At 42.8% G+C, this 12,187-nt stretch overlaps 1 protein-coding gene across 1 annotated transcript; it reads left to right on the forward strand.

Moving 5' to 3' along the window:
• Positions 1-10,197: 10,197 nt before the first annotated feature.
• On the forward strand, positions 10,198-12,164 carry LOC145565695 (peroxidase 40-like). The gene is made up of 4 exons (XM_081625611.1): positions 10,198-10,476; positions 11,031-11,222; positions 11,309-11,474; positions 11,767-12,164. The coding sequence occupies exons 1-4, from the start codon at positions 10,198-10,200 to the stop codon at positions 12,162-12,164; spliced, it is 1,035 nt and encodes a 344-aa protein (XP_081481737.1).
• The last annotated feature ends 23 nt before the right edge of the window (positions 12,165-12,187 follow it).

Below are 12,187 nucleotides of genomic sequence, written 5' to 3' on the forward strand. Positions count from 1 at the left end.
GCCGGGGTGTACAATTACAAAATGATGCCCTTCGGATTGAAAAATGCGGGAGCAACATATCAAAGGCTGGTGGATCAGGTTTTTGCCGATCAAAAAGGCCGAAACATGGAAGTCTATGTTGACGATTCAATCGTCAAAAGCAAGAAATCTGAAGACCATGTCCAGGACCTGGCTGAAACCTTCGCCACCTTAAGAAAACATCAAATGAAGCTGAATCCGAAGAAGTGTGTCTTCGGGGTGAAGTCAGGGAAATTCCTTGGATTCATGGTCAGCAAGAGGGGGATTGATGCCAATCCCTCCAAAGTTAAAGCAGCTCTAGATCTTCCTGAGCCGAAAACAAAAAGGGACGTTCAGCGGCTCACCGGAAGAATGGCAGCCCTCTCGAGGTTCATTTCAAGAGCTTCGGACAAGGGGTTACCCTTCTTCAAAGCCCTGAAACTTCCAAAAACAAAGGAGCTCATTTGGGAAGAAGAGCAAAAAGAGGCCTTCAAGCAGCTTCGGGAGCATCTGGCTCAGCTCCCAACTCTGGCTAGTCCAGTGGAGGGAGAAACTTTATATCTGTACGTGGCTGTTAGCCCGGCCACCATCAGTGCAGTGCTGCTGAGGGAAGAAAACAAAATTCAGCAACCGATCTATTTCGTCAGTCACACTCTGACAGATGCCGAGACTCGTTACCCTCTACTCGAAAAAATTGCCTTTGCAGTAGTGGTAGCCGCTCAGAAGTTGAGGCCCTATTTTGATTGCCATCAGATAGTGGTTTTCACTGATCAGCCGCTGGAAAAAGTTCTCGGCAAAGTGGAAAAATCAGGTAGGTTGGCCAAGTGGGCCTTTGAGCTCACTGAATTCAGCATCAGCTACCAGCCGAGAGCAGCCATCAAGGCTCAAGCTCTAGCGGACTTCCTGGCCGAATGCTCGTACCAGGAGACGTTAGATGATGAAAAGAAAATCTGGACCGTGTTCACGGATGGATCCTCCACCGTAAATGGTTCGGGGGCAGGGGTAGTGATAACCTCTCCCGAAGGCAAATCCTTTGAGTATGCACTAAAATTTTCTTTCAAGGCTTCGAACAACGAGGCTGAGTACGAGGCAGCAATTGCAGGCCTAGAATTGTGCATCTCTCTGGAAGTAGAGCATGTTTGTCTGAAAACAGACTCTCAGCTAGTTGCATATCAGATTGGTGGCAGTTACGAGGCCAAAGAGCCCTCCATGGTAAATTATCTTGCCAAGATCAAGTCAGTTATTGCAAAGCTGAGAACCTTTGAAGTACAGCTGATCCCAAGGGGTCAGAATGCTCAAGCCGATGCACTCTCCAAACTTGCCAGTTCAACTCTCACCGAGCTGAACAGATCTGTATATGTGGAGGTGCGCCGAGAAAGAAGTGTCGACGAAGCACCCGAAGTGTGCTGCGCCGACCCAGAGCCCAGCTGGATGGACCCCATCCTAGCTTTCAAGCTTCGGGGAGAAATTCCCGAAGACAAAATTATGTCTTCCAAGCTGAAGAGAACTAGCTCAAGGTTCATCGTCTTCAGAGGAGAGCTTCTGAAAAAGTCCTTCTCAGCCCCATTGCTGAAATGCGTGGGACCAACAGATGCAGAGTATATCCTTCGGGAAATTCACCTCGGCATCTGTGGAAACCACATTGGGGGAAGGACCCTAGCCCATAAGGCATTGAGGGCCGGATATTACTGGCCCACCATGGTCTCTGATGCCAAGGAGCTGGTCAGGAAGTGCGAGAAATGTCAAAAATTCGCACCAGTCATCCATCAGCCAGCTAGAAACCTTCAGCCGATCTTAAATCCGCTCCCATTTTCCCAATGGGGGCTGGATATTCTGGGGCCATTTCCAGATGCACCCTACCAAAAAAGATGGTTAATAGTCGGCATCGACTATTTCAGCAAATGGATTGAGGCTGAAGCAGCCTCGAATATCACAGAGCAAACTGTCAGGAAATTTATCTGGCAGAATATTATTACTCGCTTTGGTATTCCGAGGGTTTTTGTCTTTGATCATGGAAGGCAATTTGATAATCTACCGCTGAGGCGGTACACAGATCAGTTCGGCATCAAACTGGCATATTCAGCAGTGTGTCATCCACAAAGTAATGGCCAAGCCGAAGCTGCAAATAAACAAATCCTCAACGCCTTGAAGAAAAGGGTTGAAGATCAAAAGTCCAAGTGGATAGAGGAGCTTCCAGGAACCCTCTGGTCACTTCGGACAACTGAAAAAGAGGCAACGGGCTATTCACCTTTTGAGTTGGTGTATGGTGCCGAAGCCGTTCTTCCGGTGGAAATCAGCTCTGAAAGTTTAAGAGTGCACCACTTCTCGGCGGAGAACGAGCAACTTATGAAGGAATCCCTTGATTTCCTTGACGAAGTGAGAGACTCAGCCCGAGACAGAATGGCTGCTTACAAGCAGAGAATCAGCAAATTTTACCACCGAAGGGTCCATGCAAGGCCTCTCAAAATTGGAGATCTTGTCCTTCGGAATGCTGCTGCAGTTCAGAAAGGCCGAATCCATGGGAAACTCTCAGCTGCATGGGAGGGACCTTATGAAATTTATGATGAGCTTCAGCCAGGGACATACAGACTCCGCCAGTTAGATGGAACTGAGCTGAAAAATCACTGGAACGCCGATGTACTTAAGAAATACCATGTGTAAACCCTTCGGGGCAGAACAATATTTGTAAGTACATTTTGAATTATTATGAAAGGCCTCAGAGCCACCATTTCTATAAAGTTTTGCAACTTTTTATTCTTTTAAGTTTTCTTCATTCTATCTACTCTTTAAGGGTTTTAATCCAGCCTCGTCTGAAACCTTCGCCTTCGGGTAACTGGGTTTCAGATTGCTGACAAACCCGTCTTTTCAAAGAACTCTGGTCTTTCAGCCGAAGCTAAAACTTCAGCAAGACTTGTTCTCCAAAGACAGGAGTCCATGGACAAGTCTGAGATATTGCCTTAGCTGAGCCTCGTATCCCAGAGAGCCATTATTTGAAACATTGCCTTCAGTTGGCCCTGTGTTTCAGATATCCATTTCTAAAGATAGAGAGAAAACCAAGGATAACGGCAACTATTATAAAATATCTATTCAGCCTCGTCTGAAACCTTCGCCTACGGGTAACTGGGTTTCAGATTGCTGACGAACTCGCCTTTCAAAGAGCTCTGGTCTTTCAGCTGAGGTTAAATTTCAGCAAGACTTGTTCTCCAAAGGCCTAAATCTGTGGACAAGTCTGGGATATTGCCTTAACTGAGCCTCGTATCCCAGAAAACCATTATCCGAAACATTGCCTTCAGTTGGCCTTGTGTTTCAGATACCCGTTTTTTAAAGTTAGACAGAAATCCAATTCAGTAATCCAAAGACCTGAGTCTTCAGATTACTGAGGGAGGCAGGAAGCACTGTCAGCGCAAGTTTATCTTCAGCAGTATTCTTCAAGCTGAAAGCTTTGTACTTAGCAAGTTTTTGAGAAAAAAGCAAAGCATTCAAAATAAGGCAAAGTAGTTGAAGAGAAATGCATCAGATAAAAGTCAAAGGCTCAGAAAATGAGCTACAGAATTCAGAATTGTCTAGGACATAACGAAATATCGGCAGCCGCCCACAAGCGGAAAAATACAGTTGCCGAGGTACAATACAAAAACAAATAAAGCAGTTTGTACATCAAGGCAAGCTGAAGCAAAAAACAAGGCAAAATAATTTTTTCAGAAGCGGCAAGTCTAAAATTGAGCACATGATGAACCGCAAGATTCTGAAGACGACTGCCCGAGTTCCTATGCTTCAGCCCGAGGATCAGACTGATCAGCAATGCTGGCTTCAGCTCCAGCAGCAGATGAAGCAGGCTGTGCACCCTGCTGAGCTTCCCTCCTCTCTTCTTCTTCCTCAGCTTCCTCAGTTGCAAGGATCTCAGCCTCGGCTTGAGTAGGGAACTTCATATGGGGATCTTCTGGATCCTGGCCCCATTCAGCACACTTGGACCAGTCCAGATTCGGCTCAGCATGGAGACAAAGTCTTCGGCATACTCTGAACCCGTTCTTAAATCCCATTTCGTACTCTTCTTGAGTATAAATGCGGGTCTTGAGCAGGGCTTCAGCATCTGCTAGCTTCTTCTGTACCTCCTCCATGTTTTTCTTGGATTGATTTAGCTCTTCAGCGAGCTTGGAAGAGGCACCCTTCTGCTTGTTCAGCTCTTGCTGAACCTCTGAAGCTTCAGCCTTCAGTTGAGTCAGCTCGTCATTTTTGACCCTTAGCTGATCCTCAGCCTCTCTCAGCTTCGCTCTCTCAGCTTCGCTCTCTCAGCTTCGGCAGCAGCAACAGCCTCTGAGAGTTGGACGTTTTGGGCTTGGAGCTGTTCTTCAGCAGCCATCCTACTGGCTTCTGAAGCTTCCAATTTCTGCTGCACCTCAGCCTGTGCAGTAGCTCCATCCTTGATTCGGCTTTCAATGGCAGCCTTGAATTTGGTAACGTCCACTCCGATGTGATCTCGGAGAAAGTTCTCCCCTTCTATTAGCGGGGGGAAAACCTCCCTCTCCATAGCAGTGCAGAAGGTCTGGAGGGCTTCAGCAGCCTTCTTTTCGTATTCCTCCCCTTCCCTCTGCTTTTCTTCAGCTGCTGCCTGCCTCATCTGAGCAAGCTTCAACTCTTCAACAGCCACCTTCTGGGCATGCTCGGCCTCGTCCACCCTATCTTGTAGGGTGTCTATCAGCTCTACAGTGAGAGTCTGATTGTGCACAAACTGAAAGCAGAGGCACAACTCAGTAAAAAAAAAAACAAACAACAAGCATAATAACTTAGAGCTGAAGAGCTGAACAGAAAAATAGAAACAAGAGTAAGGATTTACCTGCATCATCAGCAGTTGATTCTTCCTTACAGGGTCTGGGACAGATCTGCTGGATTCACCCATCCCAGCAGTGGCCTTCAACGACCAGGCCCTTGCCCTGTCTACTTCGGACATTCCAGCAAAACTGCCGAAGTAGGCTTCTGCACCTTCTCGGTTCTGGCCCCATATGACGTCCCAGATGTGATCTGGAATTGGAATTCGGGAGGCCGAGAACCCCATCTCTCCAGAGTGCAGCGTCTGGAAGGAGGGGAAGGAAGACTCAGGAGCTTCATGAACCCTTTGGGGTTCAACTTCTTCTTCTTCAGCAGTCTTCTCTTCCTCCTCAGCAGAGCCGATGACAATGACCTCTGCTTCCTCTTCGGGGTTGAGGACGAAAGCCTCAACCTCTCTAGCAATATCAGCTAAGAAACCCTCAGCAGCGGGCTTCTCAGCACTTTCAACATTATGCCCTTCGGCATTATCTACAATTCCCTCGGCTGGAACCCCTCCCTTGGGATCGGGAGTCTTTTGGTCCACCTCCATCTCAGGAGGTGGGGGAGGGGTCTTCGGTGGAGATTGTGGTGGTGGTGGGGGAACCCTCGGCAATTCCCCGGGCTCTCTGATGCTGATGCCGGCTGGCCTCGGCCCCGTTTGGAAGTCATGAGGGCCGATGATGGCCATCCGTCTCCTCCTTTTCTGAAGGGGTTGTTCATCCATATCCGATTCTTCGGAGTCTTCCTGGATTTGATCTTCGGGACGAACAGGAGCTTTTCCTTCTCTCTGATTTTTGCTCCCTTCAGACTGCAAAAAACAGGGGGGGCAAGAAGAGTGAGTAAAAAAAAAAAAAAAAAAAAAAAAAAAATGAATGAGGAAGAAAAGAAGTTTCAAAGCTAAAAAGTTAAGCGCAACTCACCGAGGTCTCCAGCAAAGCCTCGTCTTCTTCTTCAGCCGCCCTCGCTGCTGCTTTTTCTTCAGCAGCCCTGGAGGACCCTTCTCCTCCTTCACAAGCTTCAAGAGCCCGTGCAACCTCCTCGGCTGTACGGGCGGCTTCAAGCTCCTCAGCTAGCAGTTGAAGCCAAGGATCTCTCTTTTTCCACCAAGGCTTCTGCCTCTGATACAGGGCAACAACCTCGATTTGGAGATGAGAGTGATCTAGATGGACCTCCCTGTGCTTTGAATCAGTGATAGCGGGGGCCCGATCGATAATAACTCTCTCTTGGTTGACGCCGAGACGATTGTAGTCGATGCCGACGTTTGTCTCGTTCCGCTCTGAGTGTAAGAAAAGAGCCTCGGCCCCAGCCGAAGAAACTTACCATCCCTGAACTTTCGGCTGAGGCCGACAGCTGCTAGCATGTGCTCTTGGAAAATATAGTGGTTATCCGGGAGCCAAGTCTCCGGGATATACTTCATTCGGCCTCCAGCACCCCCAGGGTTCAGTATTCGGCCGAAAATATTTTGCTGGTTAAGGTGCAGATCAGGGCCTCTATCTTCGGGAGGGCCCAGGCTTCCCATTTCAGGGTCAGGATCAGATAGATACCTGGGAGCGCTGAAGACGTAAGGATGGGCAGGATCTGTGGGCGCCCTAACCCAGATCCATTGACCCCTCCATTCCTTATCTGAGGAGTCATTCGGCCACATGGTTAAATACTGGGGCCGAGACTCAATTCGGTACCACCCAGGACCATGATCACCGTGCCCACTTTGAGTGTTTGGCACTAGCCGATGAAGCTTTTTGAAGCAGTGGAGGTTCGGCACATATCTGAAAAACTTGCAGACCCACAAATACGTCATCACCCTTCGGATGCTGACAGGAGTTAGCTGGCACAGGGAGACCCTGTAGTGGATCAGCAAGTCTCGGACAAATGTGTCCAGAGGAAACCTCAACCCATACTGAAGCTGTCTTGTGTACACCCCCACGTACCCCGGGGGTGGACGATGGATTCTATCAGATGCAACGGGCATTCTGCACCAATACCCATCAGCTTCCATTATGCCATAGTGCAGCTCTATTTGTTCAGCAAACCGATACACTTCGGCGTGCTTTACCCACCAATGGTAGGGGCAGTTCTTTATCATGGCTGAGGCTACTTCAGCGTCCTGCCACTCCTGAAATCCAGGAAGGACATCCCAAAGTTGAGCGGGGACTACTTCGTCCTTCCCAGAGACGCTCGGCTCCTCCGTTCCTTCAGGAGGCGTCGATGAAATTGGGGTCGCCCTAATTCCTTCAGCAGGGTCAGACCCCACTCCTTGTCCGTTCCAGGTCCCAACCCTATTCCGGGGATCGGGGAATTGCCTTGCTCTTCTTGGAGCACGGGCTCTACCTCTAACTCCTCTCACCATTGTCGGTTTTTGAAGAAAAAGTCGAAAGAAAAGGGGGAAGGAGTTCAAATTCGAAAAAAATCAAACAAAAATCGGAGGAAATTACCTTTATCTGAAGCGGAACTCGCCGATCTACAAGTTCGGAATGACGAATTTCGGTTTCTAAGCTTATTTCTCGGGGATTCAGCGAAGTTTTGATGCGGATTCAGGGATTCTTTTGCGGGGTTTAATCTCGTGTTGGTGAAGAAATGAGGAAAGAGTGCGTCCCTTTTTGGTTTTATTTCCAGAAATGGGAATTTTAGGGGTTCACGCTTAAATTCGCTCTTAAATTCCTCATTAAGTAACCGTTAAACACGTTTACCCTTAATTAATGGTTAACTACCCATTATCCGTCCAACTTCCTCAAATTATCCATCCGTCAGCCGTTATCTCGTTAATGGTGGTTTAAATTTAAATCTTTTTGGATTAATTAAATCATTTACTTCCCTCCTTTTTCTGGTTAATCAAAACCCGACCCGTCATTCTTCCAAATCGGGTCTGGGGGGCAAGTTGTTTGGGTCCAATTTAGTCCAATTGGGCCAAGTCACTAAATGATCCAATTAAAAGCCCAAAGTCAAGGTTCAACTCTCCAAACAATGCTAAAGTCAAGATCAGTCCACAAGGCAAGTCAATTGGGCCCAAGCCCATTTCTCCCATATATGCCAAGGTATAAAAGTCATCAATATTACATTTGTACACAACACACAAAAGCCTCAAGCAATTAATTCTCTTGCATAGCTTTCTCTCTCTACACACTGTACTAACTTTAGCATCGGAGGGGCCTTCCTCGGCAACACCCCCGAGGCTAGTTTACGTGTGTTTGCTGTGCAGGAAACCCTCGGTTCATCATCACTTGGATCGAGCCCAGTCTTCACCACCTCATTGGACCTTCGGCAAGGTCCCATTGTTTTTACCCGAAACACAAGATATATTAAGTAATGTCTAGGAATGTAGGATCAATGGAAAATGTTATCCTTTGCATAATGGACTCTACTCTAAGAATTGAGAAATGAAGTGTAGTAAATGTTTATTAGGTACTTCCATACATGTAATGTCATATGTGCTAGCGTATGAGATGCATATCTTATTTATTATTTTTTTTCTAAAAAGAAAGATATACTCAAATTAGGAAAGCATACGTCCCAACTTAAATGTACGTGACATATGTGGTGCAAACGAGGGGCAAGCCCCTAGGGCTACATGTGTGCATTTTTAAAGATGCGTTTATAACACATTACGAATAAATAATATGATGATTTGAAAACCTTATAAATTAGTGGATATAGCCTCATGTACATATATATCACTCGACAAGAATCTCTAAAAAATCATAATGATGTACAAAATACTATTACGTTACCATACAGAAAATTAAAACACATACATATCAACATCATAAAATGATGTAAAAACTGGTGAAACGAATATTCAAGATAGCTGGAGAGATTATTATCAAGTAATTGCTATACCGTCGCGTAGCCATCACCTTTCTTTTCTTATTTATGCCTTTCTGTTTTTTTTTTTTTTTTTTTTTTTTTTCCCTTAATAGGAGTACCTTTTTTTTTTAGCATTACAAGATTTACAACTCGTATTTTCATCCAAAATAAGTATAAATTTTTCCTAAATCTTTTGTGTGGATGGTGGATAATCGAATCCTTTGAAAAAGGAGACATTAAAATCATGATGAGTGGGAATACTTTCTATAATTTTTCAATTAAGTCAAAAAGAAAGATCCTATTGTGTCTAAAATAAATGTGATCCTAGCACTTTTTATGTACGTTGAGATATTAACCAATAGATTTGGATGATCATAAAAATGATCAAGTGTTGCTTAATTGCTTTTCATGTATATATACTTTTAGCAATTACATCCGATCCAATGGTTTTTGATCAATGAAGCTAAAAAAGCTTGGCAAGTTTAGTTAGAATTATCATGTCGGCTTCATGGTCTTCAGTGGAACATTCTAGGTGTAATAATTATGCACTTCATATTGCATTATGATGTTGATCGATACAAAAAAAAAAAAAAAAAAAAAAAAAAAAAAAAGGAATAAGTTGAGTAATGAAAATTACTTGTAGCTTTTTATTTCAATCAATGATCTTGTACACTCTTAATGGCATCATATTTTTTTTGGATTTGTAGACTCTATCTATCACTTTCCCTTGCAAAACTCTGTTTAATTTGGAGAAATTATCATTAAAAAATGAAATAAGCCTATTTATCTTTGGGCTGCTATGGGCTGAAAGTGGGCAACTTTGGGCTAAAATGGGCTGAAAGTGGGCTAAAACTATATCTTTGGGCTGCTATGGGCTTCTATTTTTGTCATAATTAAGGTTGTATTCAATTCATGTCACTGGTCCTACTGACCTAAAAGTCATAATTTTGGTTGTTAGAAAATCACAACATACTAAAACCACTAGAACTAAGGAAACAGCATTCCTAATACTAGAATATATTGAACAAACATTATAACAATGATGCTAGAGAATGACATAATAATATACACTAGAGGAAAACACTTTCCTTAATCCAATATGTTTTCGAATTGGAGTACTCTCGCTCGCTGTTTCTTTTTGTTTGCTAGGATGTTTATTTACTTATAAAGATCAATGTTTCCATCTCTTGACTCGAAAGATTCTAAATGGAACAAACATAAAAGAGCGAAACAACAAACAAGCAGCAATCTCAATAATGAAATGTAGTAGCTAAAATTAAGAAGATGTACTTACAAAGTTACAAAGCATACATAACTTCCTACGTTGAGAAGATGAAATGCTTCAAAATGATGACTGCATAGTAGCTAACATTCACATGTTAGGTTTTCTTTGTTTCTATACTCATTCAATCACTTACAATGTCACCTCTTCTTTTAATTGACTATTTCCACTGCAATTTTAACCACTATTCCACCTTCTTACGTACGCTACATTACTATAAATGCATCATCACTTGCATACTAATTTATCGTCGATTTAAGCTACTTTAGCCAGCAATCGAGTGAACTGACTAATTAATCATTATGTGTTCGAAAATGAGCGTGTTCAATGTTTTGGTGCTAGAGTTACTACTACTACTAGTAGTTGCTCATGCAGCAAGACCGCCGAAAGCCTTGAATAAAACATGTCTTGAAGATGGCAATGTAGCCTATACAGGGGGTTCTCCAAGTGGTGTACTGCGAGTTGATGCGTATCAAGATAGCTGCCCTGATGCTGAATCAATAATATTTTCGTGGGTCGAAAATGCTGTGCTTAATGATCCTAGAATGGCTGCTTCTTTGCTTCGCCTCCATTTTCATGACTGTTTTGTTAATGTAAGCATCATCTCTATCTTTCTATTAAACTTGTTGCAAAATAACATGTTACAATAGAAGAAAGTTTAATGTAACTAAGTATTCCCGTTAATTTAGAGTTAATAAACTGATCTGATCTATGACTCAGAAATAATCTTGTTTAATGTTATCTTTGTAAAATATTCTCATAAGTCTTAGGTAGTATACATAGCATTGAAAATTCAAGGCACAGTTACTCTCTTTGCCTGGATTTGTAGTTATGAACTTATATGTAAGTGTATGACTTTGTTTGCCAAAGAGGTCAAACTTAATCAAATGGTTTATAATAATAATAAAAAAAAAAAAAATATTGTACTCGATGAGATTAATCCTAAAGCAATTATTGCACGTATATTATTTTACTTAATAATTCAAATGGAATAAGATGTAACTAATGGTAATTGTATCAAAGGTCTGACCTCAAAAGTTAATCGGGACTGTTTTGTTGAATGCATAGATTAACATGAAGCCCTATACAAATTTGTTTTATTGTTACAATAGAGCATAGATAATTTGATTTTTCTTTGTATTTGTAGGGATGTGATGCTTCGGTATTGTTAGATGACACTGGTAACTTTGTTGGAGAGAAAACCGCAGCACCGAACTTAAATTCTCTAAGAGGCTTTGAAGTGATTGATTCCATTAAATCGGAATTGGAGTCTAATTGCCCTGGAGTTGTTTCTTGTGCAGATATTTTAGCTGTTGCAGCTAGAGATTCCGTTCTTATGGTAATTTCTTGGTTGAGTTTTATTTTCATGAATAAAAATTAAATATTTTTAAAGGTTACTGAGCTTTGTCTGATAATATTTTATAGTCTAATGGGCCTGGGTGGGAGGTCCAGACAGGAAGGAGGGACAGTTTAAGTGCTAGTAAATCAGCAGCAAATACCAACATTCCAGGCCCAAATTCAACAGCCCAAACCTTGGTAAAAATGTTCCAAAATGTAGGCTTAAGTCTCTCTGACATGGTAGCTCTCTCAGGTAAAATATGCTTTAAGTTTGGCTTGCAATTTATTTATGCACACATTATTTTGTTGTAAGTTAATTTACATAAAATTAATTTAATAACGGCGAAAAGTTGCAACTTCTTGCATGCACTCAGATGTAAGACGAAATTGATGTTCATTTCTATTCCAAATGGTTAGACTTTTACTTTATTTCCATCTGTTCTAAGTACACCCAAGTGTATAATAGATTGCAGCGAAAAAGTTAGGAAAACAATGTATAGTTGTATAGTCATGTACTAAAATTGTAAAATGACATTTTTTTTTAGGTGCTCATACTCTTGGTAAAGCTCGGTGTTCATCCTTCAATTCTCGGCTTCAAACCAGTAGAGGGGACATCAATGTTGATTTCCTGCAATCATTGCAGCAGCTTTGCTTACAATCCAACAGCAACAGCAATATTCTAGCTGACTTAGACCTAGTAACTCCAGCTACATTTGACAATCAATACTATGTTAACCTTTTATCCGGAGAAGGATTACTGCCCTCTGATCAAGTCCTTGTAGGCGGCGATATTGATCAAACAGGTGAGATTGTCCGATCATATGCTGAGGATGAAGGTGCATTCTTTGAAGACTTCATTGCTGCAATGCTCAAGATGGGAAGCATAGGAGTTCTTACTGAGAATAATGGTGAAATTCGTCGTAATTGCCGTGTTATTAACTGATGATGCATAAACAAGTAGTGCTA

Source organism: Chenopodium album, chromosome 10 (assembly GCF_948465745.1).
Source record: "Chenopodium album chromosome 10, dcCheAlbu1.1, whole genome shotgun sequence".
NCBI classification, from domain to species: domain Eukaryota; kingdom Viridiplantae; phylum Streptophyta; class Magnoliopsida; order Caryophyllales; family Amaranthaceae; genus Chenopodium; species Chenopodium album.

What these genes read in the sequence shown, in the direction of transcription:
- LOC145565695 (XM_081625611.1), top strand. Translation starts at nt 10,198, where the DNA reads ATGAGCGTGTTCAATGTTTTGGTGCTAGAGTTACTACTACTACTAGTA. An exon ending in TTCATGACTGTTTTGTTAAT is followed by an intron (nt 10,477 to 11,030) that starts GTAAGCATCATC and finishes TTGTATTTGTAG; the next exon opens with GGATGTGATGCTTCGGTATT. An exon ending in CTAGAGATTCCGTTCTTATG is followed by an intron (nt 11,223 to 11,308) that starts GTAATTTCTTGG and finishes AATATTTTATAG; the next exon opens with TCTAATGGGCCTGGGTGGGA.